The sequence below is a fragment of the Priapulus caudatus genome, unplaced genomic scaffold (genome assembly GCF_000485595.1).
Source record: "Priapulus caudatus unplaced genomic scaffold, Priapulus_caudatus-5.0.1 Scaffold168, whole genome shotgun sequence".
Classification (NCBI taxonomy): Eukaryota; Metazoa; Priapulida; class Priapulimorpha; order Priapulimorphida; family Priapulidae; genus Priapulus; species Priapulus caudatus.
Genome location: NW_014577229.1, coordinates 209,369 through 226,678, shown reverse-complemented (window position 1 = coordinate 226,678; position 17,310 = coordinate 209,369). Strand labels below are relative to the sequence as shown.

Genomic DNA, 17,310 nt, shown 5'->3' with positions numbered 1-17,310 from the left:
GGCGATTCTTAAAAAAAAAAAAAAACGTCGCACGTTCATAGAGGGCACTTATACATTACGCACTTACATACGAACTTACATTACGAACTTACATACGCACTTACATACGCGCTACATACGCCACTTGTACGCACATTAACATAGCACTTACGTACGCACTTGCTGTACGCACTTACATCGCGCGTACAATACGCGCGATACATACGACATCTAAGCATACGCCACTTACATCACTACATGACGCAACTTAATACGCACGTTACATCGCAACTTACGTACCCTTACATACGCGCTTACAATACGCACTTACATACGCACTTAGCGTTACGCCTTACATACGCCACTTACATACGCACTACTATGCACTTAAATTACGCACTTACATCACTTTGCCTACATACGATTAAGCATGTCACTTACATACGCAAACATCGCCTTAACATACGCACTACATCACTTTTACATACACACTTACATACGCCACGTTATATCACTTACATACGCACTTTACATACGCACTTTACATACTGCGCTTACATACGCACTTACATCACTTACCATACGCACTATACATGCACTTACATACGCGCTACATACGCACTTACATCACTTACGATACGGCGCTTACATACGGCACTTTACATCACTTACATACCGCGCTTACATCAACTTACATATTGATACGCGTTAACGTTGGGGTTGCGCGCTAAGGGTCATCATAAACGCAACATTCACGCCTAAGACTCTGAAATTATCCTTACAGCCTTATCCGTAATTCGTAACCCGCACCAGCTAGATTTTACCGTAATTATACATCCTACGCATTTGCCTCAAGCTTAACCGCACGATGCCTCAACTTCTTTAAAATGTAAACATTTATTATACAGTTTTGTTGGTGTTTGCTCTGTACACGAATTTGTAAACAACTCTCTATCACTTTCGTCATCAGCCGCCACCTCGACAGTCACAGGCACTTGCGGACTGTCCTCAATAAAAAAAGAGAGTAAATAAACACGAAATGCATTTCTACGGAAAGTCTTAATGTTTCTCGTACTCTATGTCGCTATTATTGCCGATAATTACCGTTAAATGCAGGTCAAATTCTCACTCTGCAACCAACAAGTAACCGCACGCCGCACGTGTGCACAAACCAATATTGGACGCGGCATTTACGGTAATTATCGGCATAAATAAGCGAGATAGAGTAGAGAAACATTAAGACATTTGTAGTAGTAAATACATTCGTGTTTTATTTTACGGATTTTATTTTATTACTATTCGGAGTACGTTTCAAGTGCGTGTGCTCCACAGTGGCTTTATGATTTGTAGTCACGCGTATCATACAGGGTTGAGTAATGCTGTGAGTGTATGCATGAAGTAATAAAACCATTCTTGCCGCTTGCTTTCTGGTTTTTCGCCCGGTGGTGACTTTGAACTGCGGCTACCTCATAACTGCCATATGCTTATGGCAAACCTAAAGGCATTGTTAAACCGCAGGATTTCCCCTAATAGAGAGATAAGAGAGTTTTAGTCGTGTGTGTGTGTTGGTGGCGCCTGCGGCGCCGTGCGTGCGTGACGTGCGTGCGTGCGTGGCGTGCGTTGCGTGCGTGTGCGCGTGCGGTGCGGTGTGTGTGTGTGTGTGTGTGTGTGTGTGTGTGTGTGTGTGTGTGTGTGTGTGTGTGTGTGTGTGTGTGTGTGTGTGCGTGCATGTGCAAACATATATCGCACGCGTAGCGAATACTGCGATTAACGGAATGAATACTCGGGGAATTAATTGTTTGCCCAGATACGAAAAGGGCTATTAAAATATTAAAATAAACTAAATAATACTTACTCACATGAAAAAGGTTATACAAACAAACCCGTGCGGTAAGTGCTCGCGTGAGTGGTTCGGTGTTTGCGCGCGTGAGGTAATGCGGGTGCGTGTGTGCGTTCGTGTGTGTTCGTGCGATTTCGTGTGTGTTCGCGTGCGTTCGCGTGCGTTCGCGTGCGTTCGTGTGCGTTCGTGTGCTTTTGTGTGTGTTTGTGTCAATTCGTGCGCGTTCGCGTGCGTTCGTGCCCGTTCGTGCCCGTTCGTACGCGTTCGCGTGCGTTCGTGTTCGTTCGCGTGCTTTCGAGCGCGTTCGTGTTCTTTCGTGCGCGTTCGTGTGCGTTCGTGTGCGTTCGTGTACGTTCGTGTGCGTTCGTGTGCGTGCGTGCGAGTGCGTGCGCGTACATGTGCGGTTGATACTTGTCTTGCTTCTTCAGTCAGATTTACTGTGACGGACCAATACTGCATCACGCGCAGATGCTGAGGATATATAATGATAGCAAAACATTTGTCGACAAGAGCTTAAAACAAGATCCAGGTACGAAATTCTCAAATGTTATAGCCATCGATATCAATACGTACAGACAAATATATTAATAGATAGATAGATAGATCGATAGATTGATTGATTGATAGGTTGAATTGATTGATCGCTTCTTATGTTATCAATCCTAACCCTCCCAGTAGTTTGATAATTTACATACATGCTATAGAGACTGTATTCTATGACGCAGCCGATGGCAAGTTTCCCATCAACATGCTAACACCGCCACTTACTCATACCGCGACAGTGGCGCCACGTAGCGCCCTGTTTGTCAAACCCTATATACTCCTATATATATATATATATAATACTATCTAATATACTATAATCTACGACTACAATCCTATATATACTCCTATATAATATGCGGCTGTGCTACACAGATGTCGTCACGGAGGCGTTCGAGAAATTTCTCCTCGCGAATCCCGATCCGACTAAACAGCAGATGATCGACTTTGTCGACACCTACTTCGGCGACGTCGCAACCGAATTCGAGAAATGGGATCCGGAGAGCGACGGCGACTGGCATCCGAACATCGGACTGCTGAACCGGATCGAAGATGCGAAATTGCGACAGTACGCTCGGGATTTGCACGCAGTCTGGAAGCTGCTAGGCAGACGAGTACGTGTACGAGTACATGTTACCGCACGAAGACCGACATGGGAGATGTAAACACACAGACCTGTGCGCGAGAACGCACGTACGCGCGCACGCACATACATGGGCATACACACACCGATGCACGCACATGCACACACGCATACATACACACGCGCACGCACACACACGCGCACGCACGCAAACACGCACACGCACACACACACGCGCGCGCGCACGCACGCACGCACGCACGCACGCGCGCGCGCGCGCACACACACACACACACACACATACACATATGCATATATACACGTGAGTTTGAGTTTGTGTGTACTCGTTCATATGCAATACCTATCAGCACTGCGCTTCGAACGCATGACAGTGATTGCACACCGATGACGTGTGATACATAGAACAGACGCGCAGGGATCATACAACATAACCTCTCTCTCACTAACACACACGCAAGTATATCAATGGCGAGTTGGGCTGGTGTTGCTGTGATAGTTAGTTAGATAGACGGTTGTATCGCGTGTGCGTTGGGCTGATAGGGTCTATGTCCCCCAGGGTACTGCCGGAACGTACCCTGGGTACGGTCCGGTATACCGGAACGTATCCTGGTACTAAATACTACTATCTAATATGCCGGACCGTACCTCGCCTACTCCACTAACGAGTCTATAGGGAGTCGCCTACGCCTACTCCACTAACGAGTCTATAGGGAGTCGCCTACGCCTACTCCCTAACCCTAACCCTAACCCTAACCTTAACACTAACCCTAACCCTAACCATATTAGCTAGATAGTTACCAGGGTACGTTCCGGTATACCGGACCGTACCCAGGGTACGTCTGGTATAACTGGTGAATGGTAATCTTCACTATAACTGTAATAGTCCGGAAATATCGTTGATTGTTGTTGAGATCATGAGATATTTCGCCAGTTGTGACAATAGTGATCGTATCAAGCTGTAACATGATGTGACAATAGTGATCGTATCAAGCTGTAACATGATGTGACAATAGTGATCGTATCAAGCTGTAACATGTTGTGACAATAGTGATCGTATCAAGCTGTAAAATGATGATTTCTTGCGGAAAACTGTTCATATAGTGTATAATACGATCATCTATCCTCACAATAAAATTTTACGAATGCCATGACATGTCACGCAATGATGAGCCAAGCCATGCAATATGATACATAATGGTTGATCTTGCTCCATACAATAGCATCCTGTCTCTTGCTTGCACACAGATATCGCTCGATGTGAAGTCGAATCCGCAACTCTACTCACTCATCTACTCGCCATCTCCCTTCATCGTCCCTGGAGGGCGCTTCAGGGAGATTTATTACTGGTAGGACACCTGCGAGATGCAAATAATGTATATGACAATGAGTTCTAGGTGTTGTACAACAGTAGAGGGCGTCCATAGGCAGCAGGCCTGAATCAGCATCGAACATAAATTAATTAGAAATACATAACGTACACTTTATTCATGCTAAATAAACACAGATTTAAGGTCTAAACTCCGCTCGAAACTTTTGCTAGCTGTTCTATGTGCTGTTGTCCTACTGTGGCTACTGTTGTATGCCATCTTTATGTATAGCTGCGTGGTGTAATGTACGTGTACGTGCGGTGCATTCATATTAGTATAATCGTTATATAATTACGTGCTAGACCGTCAACTCAATCGTTCTCCGATCTTAATTCGTATAGGAGGCGCCACTAACTTCGACATTGCACCGTTCTTTTACTTGTAATTCTCCTTTTATGCACCGAAATAATGAGACTACATTGAACGACATACTATAGCACCTACTGCAATGAAGATATGTAAGCTTAATGGGTATAACGAGCACATGGGTAAGAATGTCTTCGTTGAATACTCATATACTTATATACTCGCTAAAGCGTGAAAAAAGCGTCGGTGTAAAATGGAGATTTTTCAGGGACTCTTATTGGACAATTAAAGGCCTTATACTTTCTGAAATGACGGACACTGTGAAGGGCATGATCAACAACTTCGTCACCTTCATTAAAGAGTAAGTACAATCAACCAGAAATACACCAAGCATGCTGCTTCACTATGAAGACTACTGCGCGTCTATTCTTTTCCCCACCCACAGCTACTCTAGTTCCGATTCTTTTGTAAAAGAAAGAGTTCGGTTAGAAGACCTTACATTCTCGTGCTAGTCCTGTTTTCTTTTATATTATTGAATAAAATGACCGATAGGGCGGGCGGAGAGTAAGCTAGGGATCTGTTTTAAACGTCCACAGCCGTCACTGACGGTGAGGAGCTTTGCAAGCTCATGTTGATATATCTTATACCAATGTACCGACTTTAAATAAATAAATAAATAAATAAATAAATAAATTCCCGCCTCTATGTTACTCTCACGATGATTCGTGGTTCTTCTCGCAAGACTCGGCTTCGTTCCTAACGGAGGTCGCATCTACTACACTCGGCGCAGTCAGCCTCCGCTCCTCATCCCCATCGTTAACGACTACTACGTACACACAGCTGACCTTGACTTTGTCAAGGGCATTCTGGAGCAGCTGGAGACCGAGTACAAGTTCTGGATGAAGGGCAAGAGACGGTAGGGAATCAATGCGTAAGGTGCCCGCTGCATATACCAGTCAGTAGAGAATCGGTGTTCGCACATGCGCGATATATCTCCTGAGAAGAATATTATTTTACGATAATTATGCATTTAAAATGGAGAGAAGGTATTCTAGCATAGAATTATATGATAATATTCCATCAGTAGACCTCAATTAAGAAATAGAAAGAAGACCTTCCATGTAAAGTCTCCGCCTCATATACCAGTCAGTACACACTATGGCTACGTTAGTGTGTTAGCGCATGCGCAATATCTTACCAGAGGAGTCATATTTCGTGATGAATATGCATTTAATATAGTCAGGGGGTATCTCAGCATAGATTTCTGTAATTAATTATTATCAGTAGACCTGTGCTTATAATTGGGAGAGCGCCCTAGCCTGTAGGGTGCCAAACTACTACTTCATTGCCTTATATCCTACCCTTGCCTCCTTTGTCTCTCACTCAACATCCTTCTTTTTTTATCGCCCCTCAACTATCTTCCCTGCCACCATTCTTCAGTCTCCCACCCCTCTCTCCATCAGCAAACTATATTATGCAGTATTCCTCAGTCCGTATTTGCACACCCGAAACAGTGCTCGCGCATGCGCAATATCTCCCGAGAATAATAAGCTTTTTCACAAATTATGCATTTAGGATAAAGAGGAGTTATCCTAGCATAGATTTATATGATAAAATTCTATCAGTAGACCTCAATTAAAAATAGGAAGAAGGGCTTGCATGTAAGGTCACCCCGCTGCTTATACATGTCAGTACACAGTCTGGCTAGGTTAGTGTGTTAGCGCATGCGCAATATCTCACCAGCGGAGTTATATTTTGTGATGAATTTGCATTTAATATGGTCAGGGGGTATCTCAGCATAGATTTCGGTAATTAATTGTTATCAGTAGACATGTGTTTATAATTGGGAGAGTGCCCTAGCCTGTAAAGTGCAAAGCTCCTATTTCACCTCCTGCCGCCCTTCCCCTGGCCTCCCTTTTCCCTCGATCAGCCTCCTTCTTCCTTCACCGCCCCAGCTATCTTCCCTGCCCTATCTCTCTCTCTCTCTCGCTCTTTCACTCTCTCCCTATATATATATATATAATATAAAAGAAAAGTCAACAGATACGAAAAGGTGTTTAAAGTATAATTGCGAGCGCTTCGAAGATATTAATCTCTTCATTCAGGTAGCACACGCTATTCTAATACTTGGATTGTTATCTACAACGGTTCGTGTGGACTTTACTTATATATTATTATATATATATATATATAAAATATTATTTATATTACTTGTTTATATCTATATAGATATATTATATAAAGAAAGAATATATATATATATACATATATTTTACATACGGACGAACATGTTTTATTTGTCTGTAGGGTCACGGTGAACAGGAATGGTGCGGAGTACATATTAAACCGCTACGATGTGGAGGTAGGCAAACCTCGGCCGGAGAGCTATCGCGAAGACTACGAACTTGCTGCTGACATGGAACCCGGTAAACGCTAGCGGAGTTATTTCATAAAGTCCTCTCTCTCTCTTCCTCTGTGTGTGTCTCTCTCTCTCTCTTTCCCTCTCTCTCTCTCCCTCTCTCTTTCTCTCTCTCTCTCGGTCCTTTTCGCTCTGTCTCTCTCTCTCTCTCTGTGCCTCCGTCTCTCTCTCTCTCTCTCTCTTTCTTTTTCTCTCTCTCTCTTTCTCTCTCCTCTAACGGTTTCTCCCTCTCTGCCTGTCCCCTTTCTCTCACTCTCTCTGTCTCTCTCTCTCTGTCTCTCTCTCTCTCTCTATCAACAACTGATGGTGGCACACACGCGGAGAGCATTCTGCTACGTGCTGCCATTAATGGAGAGATCACGAATGATCGTGGCAGTCATAATAATGTACAGTGATCGTAGCAGTTAGGTACATGGTAACCCAAAAAAAATGCAACCCAAACAAGTGTTAATAACTTTTTTGATATAGATGTTAACCCTTTCATTTTTCAGATTTAAAGAGGTAAATAGTTGCCAATCAGATTAGAATAAAGAGTTTTTCAAGATGCCTTGGTCTCTTCGACAGAAATCATGGTCCGTGGAAACGTACTTTTCGACCAAATCGTTCAAAACTGTACAAGCACGTTTCAAGAGGGAATTCAATTGCCGCACCTATCCAAACAAAGGACTCATTCTAAGATGGGTACAGAAGTTCAGGGTGCATGGGACTGTCAAGAACCTCAATGCCAAAGGAAATACTCCCACACACTCAGGGAGACAAAGGAGTGCAAGAACAGAGGAGAACATCACCTCAGTCAGGACCTCGGTTGGCCGCAGTCCAAAGAAGTCGTTACGTTGGCGCAGCCAACAATTGTGCATTCCGAGGGAGTCTCTGAGGAGAATTATCTGGGTCAGCTTATGCTTAATTTCTATCCTGTATGGGTACGAATGCAGATCCTAAATCAAAATTCTCCTTAGAGACTCCCTCGGAATGCCCAATTGTTGGCTGCGCCAACGTAACGACTTCTTTGGACTGAGGCCAACCGAGGTCCTGACTGAGGTCATGTTCTCCTCTGTTCTTGCACTCCTTTGTCTCCCTGAGTGTGTGGGAGTATTCCCTTTGGCATTGAGGTTCTTGACAGTCCCATGCACCCTGAACTTCTGTACCCATCTTAGAATGAGTCCTTTGTTTGGATAGGTGCGGCAATTGAATTCCCTCTTGAAACGTGCTTGTACAGTTTTGAACGATTTGGTCGAAAAGTATGTTTCCACGGACCATGATTTCTGTCGAAGACTCCAAGGCATCTTGAAAAATTCTTGATTCTAATCTGATTGGCAACTATTCACCTCGTTAAATCTTAAAAATGAAAGGGTTAACATCAATATCAAAAAAGTTATTAACACTTGTTTGGGTTGCATTTTTTTGGGGTCACCCTGTATTTAACCGGCAAATAAACGCACGCACTCAAGCACGCACGCACGCACGCTCGCTCGCAATCACACACCACATTCGCGCAACACAGTTATTAGTTATTTATTTAGTTATATGCACAAACACATCATCACTCATAATTATTGAAATCTAGTGCATTATATCCACGATTCTTTCTTCTTTCTTCGAACTTATTTCTGTCTGCTATATGAATCCGGCCATACAGTGTAAGATTCAGTGAATCACACATCATTGAATATTTTCTTTTATTTCCCCGGCAGCCAAGGCAGCAGATTTCTGCTCTAACATCGCCTCGGCCTGTGAGTCTGGCTGGGATTTCTCCAGCAGATGGATACAAGGCGACGGAACCAAGTTGAGGGACATCAAGACCACGACTATCGTGCCGACCGATCTCAACGCCATCTTGTGTTGGAATGAAAAACTTCTCGCAAAGTTCTATGGCCTTGCGGGTATACTGATGGCGTGCGCATGAAAACTTGACATTTTCATGGTCATATTAATGTACACACAATATAGTAATAACAACAAACGCCTTATATATATATATATATATATATATTATAATATATTTATATATAATATAATTATAACAAAGTCAAGGTATCAGTAATAAGGGGTTTATAAAGTTTAATTGAGCAGCTTTCCGAGATTACATCTCTTTATCAGGTCAGCGGAATCCGGAATCAAGAACTCATAATTCAAAAACAAATACAATGCGATATATAGATAATCAACTCTGACGTCACACAATTCGCGCGTTGCCAGGCATATCGGACAGACAAAAAGAACACGGACCATTACACCGCACACATCACACGACAACACACACACCACACCACACACACACCCAAACCACACCATCAGCCACATCACACAACCACACCACCACACAAAACAAACATCACGCACACAAACACACCTTGCACACACACACGCCACCACAACAACCACAACACCACACACACACCGCAACACAACAACGAAGCATGGACTCAAATCACACGTTAATTAATGTAAAATTAGCATGAACGTTTAGTTTCATGGGCCCAGGATTCAAACAACCACCTCAAATAATTTGCTCCGTATGCTGTCGGACGTGACGGTATTGCTCAATATCGGATGTCAGGTTCGGCAGCCACAAACCGCACGTCATCAATGTGATCGGTTGGTTAAAATGGTCCGCCAACCGAAACCATGCAAATTGAGGCGCTAGATCTTAGGTGTCAACAAACTATCCGCAAGGCGGCGTTTTGATTATCGCAATATAAGTCCAAAATTTGGCCAATTTAACGCTTCTCAATGAGAGTAAAATGGTTCAGTCGACACGATTGTAAATGAATCCCGCCACCATAAATTTGCGCGATGCCCTTGAAACCACAGAACATATTGTGATCATTAAATTGCACAAGTACTGAAACGTTTCGCAACACGGGTATGAGCCAGGTACTGAAAAAATCTTGTGATGTGCAGCAATTGGAAAGATGATAGGCTAAGACCAATGAACTCTGTCTAAATTGAACATTATGTCTGCGTTTTATTCACGCCCGTCTTTAGGTATTACGACGCCCCGATTTAACAGGAAAGTATCTTTTTATATTACTTAGATAGATCAATTGATGATAGCCACACGGCGCATGTTAATAAACATTATACATATTCATACGTCGAGCGGGATTCATTTACTGCGTGCGAAGAACCTCATATACGCTTGAATCGCATTAAATGCCAAATTTACTATATGCGCGAAACAAAACGCGCTTCGCGGACTAGCGTTATGTTGAACACCTAAGATACTATTTTGCATGGTTTTCCGGCTTGCTGGACCAATTTTTTTAACCAACTGGATATCACATCTGACTGACGCTGCGTGTTTGTGGTCCAATGACAACCAATATTAAATACCTCACGTCGAACATGAACGGCAGCAGAACATAATTTCTGAGAGCGTTGGTTGTTGAGTACCGGGGGCATGAACGCAAACTTTAAATTACGGTTTGTGATTTTTTGAATCAATTGGTTCGTTGCTGTCATTGTGTGTGTGTGTGGTGTGTGTGTGGCTGTGTGTGTGTGGTGGTGCGCGCGCCTGTGTGTGTTTTGTGTGTGTATGTGCCTGTGCAGTTGTGTGTGTTGTGATAAGAACGATCCGGAGAAATGGAGATGATTGAATAATGATGTGTCGTTTGTGGTGTGTGGGTGTGAATGTGTTTGTGTGTTTGAATAGACAATTGTAGTTGTATGGTTTCGTGCACCCACTTTAGTGCAACATGTTTTGGATGTGTTGGGTGTGTTTGTGGTGTGTGTGGGTGGTGTGCTGTGTTCTGTGTGCTGTGTGATGGTGTGTTGTTTGTGTGATGCATGCTGTGGGAAAGTGTGTGTGGTGCCCATATGTGTGTGTGGCTTGTTGTATCCACTGTGCGTGTTCTTTATGTCGTCGTATTCATGGCCACCGCACAAACTGTCGTGACTCATGTGATATCTTAGAACGCCATTTGTATTTGTTTTTAATTATTTGCTTCTATTCGAAACTGGTTCCTTTTGCTGACTTGATGAAGAGATCTGTAATCTCGAAAGCTTGTCATATTAAGACTTTAAACACCCTCTCATTCCTTACCTTAGACATTTGTGTTTTTACTCTACTTCGGGTGGTTCGTGTGTGACCTCTATTACTATTATTGATATTATTATAATAGGATTAAATACTTAACTGACGCACCTCAATCTCAGTTAAACCCTGACATATATGTCCATTAAGGCGCTATTGCAAGAAGTGGATGGATACAAGACCATACGAAACGCCTCTCGACGACTACATGCTGTGACGGCTTGGCCACGATAATCAGCTGTTTGCCAATTTAATAGTAATTTATCATATATAACACCAGAATTAATTTTAAGTATTGGCAAGCAAGCAATTAGCATTAGTCATCTGTCAGGAATTTCCCTCTCTGTGAGACATAAACGCGTATGTGCGCCAGTGTTAATGATAAGTAAGGTAATATATTGGCTGTGTGGTCACACATCAGCACTCATTCGGCTCTCGCGATCCACTAACGGTTGAGAAAACTAAGTTACTGACTGAAGCCTGCTCAACACAGTGATCCCCTTGCGCACAACGGGGTATGGCCGGTATCAACATGCTTTTATTGAGTAATTTAATATACTGGCAAAGCAGGCGACAATCACTATGAGCCTGCCGTTATGCTCACAGCGTAGTAATGCGTAATACTATGTGGCTCACGCGTATTCAACCATGCTTGTTATCAGACATGAATTTAATTAATTGCGGGTGCCCGCCCTGCAACGAATTCTGCCACGAGTTTTTTGGCATCAATCCATCGCGAATTGCCTGGTTCGTACTGAAAATATATGTGTGAAAGAGCACTATAGGCCAAGTAACTCTTATAGCGCAGGCTCATGTTTGATAATTAATGTGCGCACGCACCTTCGAAAAAGTCCGACCCCTAGGAACAAGCTCAGCGCTTGTAATTAACAATGGACATGAAAAAGGTATTGGGCTGGGGTATAAATATGCTCATAATATTGGAGGTCCCAGGTTCAGAAAATTCGTAACTATCTAGTCTAGTTCAACAAAATACGTTGCTGCACCGCCAAGCCCAAATGAACCAAGACCCGCCGATGAAAGACTTGTTTGCTAATAAAATTATAACAGAAAAATATAGCTGGCCATTGGTGCAGTTAGTAGTGCTCCTCTATAAATTACCGTGATTTAGAGTTAGATGTTAAATCCAGACAGCAGTATTACACACGCAAGTGAATTACTTCGCTTTTAACATTCTACATAAAACAGACTGAAAACCAGCCTCGATAGCAATTAACTTCTAGTAGTTCCCCGATGGTAGATTGATTTTATAATCAGGGGATTAACACGTGCGTGGTGCTAATGATACCTTCAAACTGTGTGAAGTGCCCAGCGTGCGTGACAGTAAGACGGTCCCCAGCAATGACTAGTCTATAGCTCCTAAAATAAGGCTTACACACGCTAACAACCCCTGCAAACCAATTTTCTTCCTATAGGTGTTGAGATTCTTTGCAGCAATCTGGCTATTGATCTGTCTTAGTTTCTGCTGTTTAGTGATCAAGTGGGCAGCCGTACAGCGTGCGTCGTTGACTGTTGCGTGCGTTGCATAGTGCGATTAAAAACGCTAAAAACGTTGTGCTGATGGCGATTCGCCGATAAGGCGTGACGTTGCAGCCGTGCCAGTTGATACGTATCAGTCGCGTTTGTGACAATGATCGTATAGATCGTGTACCCACCATGCACGTTGCGTGCAAATGCGGCACTGCGCGAGATCGAAGGACGGGCTATACTGCTCGCGTTCGTGCGTCCACGTACTGCAATAACTCCGAAACCGCGTCTAATCGTATATTGAGACTTTGACAACTAACCGGACGCTGCGCTTGATTGAAGTATGATTTCTCGCTCACAACTTGCCAACCAAAGAAATTTAGGACTCGTGGATTACGAATTAATTTCGTAGGGCACCATTAGTACAAAGGTGGCACGCTTAGGCGTGCAGTGCGTGGCTATGCGTCAGTGTGCTTGGGTGCCAGGTACACGTTCGTGCGTGCTGTGCGTGTGCAGGTACACGTAGTGTGCATGTGTGCGTGCCGTGCGTACGTGTATGTGCAGCGTACACGGTGACGTGCGCTGCGTGCATCCATGTTCACACGCAGCGCACGATGTACGGTGCAACACGCACGCACACACTCCCATGGTACGCACGTGGTACGTCGCAACACCGCAACGCAGACCGCGCGCATGCACGCACGCACGTGTACGTTCTCCCCCGGCCACACGCACGCAATGCACGCACGTGGAATAAGGTTACACACGAACGCACGCACGGTACAGTGCACAACTCACCAAAATCTATAGAAAGTAGTTTTCTGCTGATTCAGTGGGACGCCGACATTTTTAAACTCACATCGCCCTATCTCTCGCCGCTTTCATTGGTCAGCGTAAAAATATTTCGTAGGCTGAGTAAGGGCTCAACGGAGCACCGCCACCACGCTGAGTTTTCTGGCCTCGCAGTGGCCACAAATATCAATAACACCGGATAGATATCGACGTCCTCACAGCCACGCAGAGGCAAAAAAATTCGATGAACAAGGAATTGCATAGCAGACACCCAACGAACACTGAAGCATGATCATAGAACTAGAAAGCCACAAACGAGACCTCTAATGAGAGAAGATATAGGAAAACCTCAGCAGATAGTTACACAGTGAAAAAAATAGCAGGACAAAAAAGGCTTATCAAGAGAACGACAAGCTTCCAAGGTGACCTCACAAGCGTGCTCTGCCTGAACATAGCCTCGGATTACGACCAGCCTGAAAACGCGGATATTTCTTCTAGTGGACAAGAGGATATTATATTGTCAATTAATATACTCTTACTATATTATATATATGATTATATATATAGCGAGAGGAGAGAGAGAGAGAGAGAGAGAGAGAGAGAGAGAGAGAGCGATATATATATATATATATTCTCTTTCGATAATCGCGGTTATTCAGGGAACGAGGCTAAGCAGCGTGAGTACGAGGCGTTGGTAGAGCAGCGGCGAGCAGCGATCCGCGCCGTACTGTGGAGCGACGACGATGGAGCCTGGTTCGATTGGAACATGGAACACTCCTCCCCCAACAATGACCCGGACAACCACTACGTGTCGAGCGTCATGCCCTACTACGTGGGTTGTCACCACGATGATAGCGTTGAGAAACCGCTGTGGGCCTATCTCAAGGTAAACCACGAATGTAGCCTACCGATTCGCTCCTGCCAACGTAAGATCTTATTAAAAGTAAATCTATAATCTATAGTCTATCTATTAGTGATCTAATAGTATCTAATTAAAAGTATCTTATGTAAAGTAAACTACTGCGTAAACGATTTTGTGTTTAGAAAGCTATAACTATTATATAGATTAAGAAGTATAACTATTTTTGAAGGTAAAAGGGGGGTCAAGTTAAAATCGTAGGAAGTAGTGCGAAGGTCGCGTGAAGGGTAACTCAGCGTGCGCCTTTAGAAATCCACATTACTGGATCATATCGGAGGCGTACCGACGTCCACGTTGGATTCGGATGAACAGTGGGACTACCCGAACGTATGGCCGCCATTGGAGGAGATCATGGTGACGTCATTGTCTAAGATGTCCATCGAAGAAGCGAAGAGCAAGGCTGTCGATTTAGCCCAGCTGTGGATTTTCAACACGTGGCTCATACATAACAGCACAGGGAAGATGTATGAAAAGGTGCAGCAATATATACTGTGATATGGTGGGGAGTGAGGGTAGGGTAGTATTATTGTTGTTGCTGCTGCTGCTGGTGTAGTAGTTGTTGTTGTAGTTGTTGTTGTTATTGTTGTTGTTGTTGTTATTGTTGTTGTTGTTGTTGTTTTTGTTGTTGTTGTTGTTGTTGTTTTTAATGGCGGTGGCGGTGGCGAAATTTTTTTCTTGTGATAACCGTGAATAGTTGTAGGAGGGTTGGTAGGGAGATGTGTGACAGCGTCTGACGTAACTATATGATACAAGAGATTCTGGTCCCAATTAAACGACGTTGATGAAGACCTTGATCACTGGGAATCAAAATGTATTGTGCAAATGTACATCGGTTAATGTACATAGATGTAACATATCACATTCATACATTTGCAGTTTAATTGTGAAGAGAGTGGAGAGCCGGGCGGTGGAGGTGAATACGATGTCCAGGTAAGAAGACCTTAATTAGTATTTGCCAAATGTGTTAAGTTGCAATTTCTCCCCGACCGCGAAAAGTTGTCCTTCAAATAAATTTGTCAAATGCCATATGTCCTCCTCAATGATCAAGTAATAACACATGCCTACATTATTTTATTACAATTAAGCTGCAACATCTATTTAACCGCGGATATAAATCCTTTAAAAGTCAGATGCCTCTCGTGACATGTACGTCAACTGTATAACGAGCCTCTTGTATTTTGCCTAGGATGGATTCGGGTGGACGAACGGTGTTGTGCTTCAGTTGCTGGACAAGTACGGAGATGTGCTGGTTGCACCAAGCGCCGCCACCAGCCTCTCTCGTGGTGCCACCTTGTGCCAAATTATCGCAGTTTTAGTCAGTTGTTTGTTGTTCCGTCTGGCAGACGAACGGCGATTGTAACGCATTAGGACAATGGGTGCCATCATGGACGGGTTGTCTTGCTAAAACATCGTATATCTTTTGGACATCCTTTGCATCAACTACGCACGCGCTCTTAAATGATATCTGTATCTTAGTACAAATAGAAAAAGGGTTCATATAACATGTTACTCGATAGAATATGTTGAACTAGATTATTTAATGGGATGAAATTTGTGTGGAGTAAATTGGGGTTAAAAGGATGTGAGTTCTAGCGTTCCAATTTATTCCCGTGTGGTATATTTTTCGAAATTTACTTGCACTGGATTACACACCCATAGTCAACAAATAAAAATCACAAAATCACACAACCAAAGCTGAACAAAAATTTTATCAGAGAAAAATTGCTGAACACTTTCATGAAATTACACATTTGAAACAGAGAGCAAGCACTCTTGAGTAGTTGGAACGGAAAAGAAAGAATGTCATTGTCTCACGTTACAAATGGTACTGCGCAAAATGTCCAAATATCCCGACAAAAAGTAGCGCATGACGCCAAACAAACGATGTTTTTTGCAAACTTGTAGATTTAAGGCATAGAATACATACGCTCGAATAATTTGATATGAATCATTTCAATACTAATCCCTCACTTTGATAATTATAATTACTCAGTTTCTATAACCTCTCCGTGATGCGGCAGTGATTACAGCGCCAGACTTCTGCGCGCGTGACTCATATCTGCTAAAAGAAATAAGATATTATTTAAATTACATGTTTGAAATAGAGAGCACGGATTCTCGAGTAGGTTGGTGAGAGAATGGTTAATCTCAGTGCCTCGTGGTACTCATTGTAAAGTGTCCTGGCTTCCCAGCATTGAAGTCGTATGCCTTTATATACCTTTCTATGCCTTCTCTTCTTGGTCGAGGTTATAGTGGTGCGCGAGAAATATAATGTATGGCGCCGAGCGAACATATACATAATAAGCACATAAATTTTCCAGAATTTTGCGATCCATGACACACGTTTTTAAGATAGTACGATGTATGGTATAGACCTTATTTGCACCTTAGCAAAGCTACGCAAAATCTACCGATAGAGGGCACTACGTCTTACTCATGATCATGATAACATGCGCGTGTGGGTGTTTGTTCAGTTTATTAAACATTTTATATGTTCTTATCGTATGGCTGCGCGGTGTATCCGCTGCCGTTACGACAGCCAATAACCATTATTTCATCTTGGACGCATAATAATGCTGGAAAACGTCTGGATCCGGATCCACAATTAACTAATGTCGTCTGGGAACGCGCACGACATATCTGAACAATGTACACCTCGCGTACGAATTCGGAAACATTAGATAATGTTACATAATGCCGGTACAATGTTAAAGCTCAGCTCGTATATTGAAGATTAATCCAATACAGATACTATTAAGAATCCAAAACAGTGTGTCCAACGTGTAAATATTCCTCCATCTTACAACAAACCTTGCCAACTATCCCTGAGTTTAGGCATTCGACGAGCGCTGGCTGAGGAGGGGGTGGGAAGCAAATCTGGAAAGAGCTCCGTGTTATTAAAAAATACCCGAAGCTCAATTCACCACCCCGTTGCCGCTGTACTGACGAACGTGAATCGCTCGGCACCTCTAACGACGAAGACAGCGGGCGCGCGACACCGGCGTCAATGTTGTCATGGTCAC

The 17,310-nt window shown here is 43.4% G+C and overlaps 1 protein-coding gene across 1 annotated transcript in view; it reads left to right on the top strand.

The window, feature by feature from the left end:
* Positions 1–15,868, top strand: part of LOC106806588 (trehalase-like) — an 18,579-nt gene extending 2,711 nt beyond the window's left edge. The window contains exons 2-12 of the mRNA XM_014808580.1: positions 2,248–2,348; positions 2,738–2,976; positions 4,212–4,312; positions 4,908–5,000; positions 5,382–5,555; positions 6,947–7,065; positions 8,750–8,938; positions 14,028–14,254; positions 14,537–14,761; positions 15,164–15,217; positions 15,474–15,868. Coding sequence (XP_014664066.1) covers positions 2,248–2,348; positions 2,738–2,976; positions 4,212–4,312; positions 4,908–5,000; positions 5,382–5,555; positions 6,947–7,065; positions 8,750–8,938; positions 14,028–14,254; positions 14,537–14,761; positions 15,164–15,217; positions 15,474–15,647 — 1,696 coding nt within the window. The 3' untranslated portion in view covers positions 15,648–15,868. The remainder of the gene's footprint in view (positions 1–2,247; positions 2,349–2,737; positions 2,977–4,211; positions 4,313–4,907; positions 5,001–5,381; positions 5,556–6,946; positions 7,066–8,749; positions 8,939–14,027; positions 14,255–14,536; positions 14,762–15,163; positions 15,218–15,473) is intronic.
* The last annotated feature ends 1,442 nt before the right edge of the window (positions 15,869–17,310 follow it).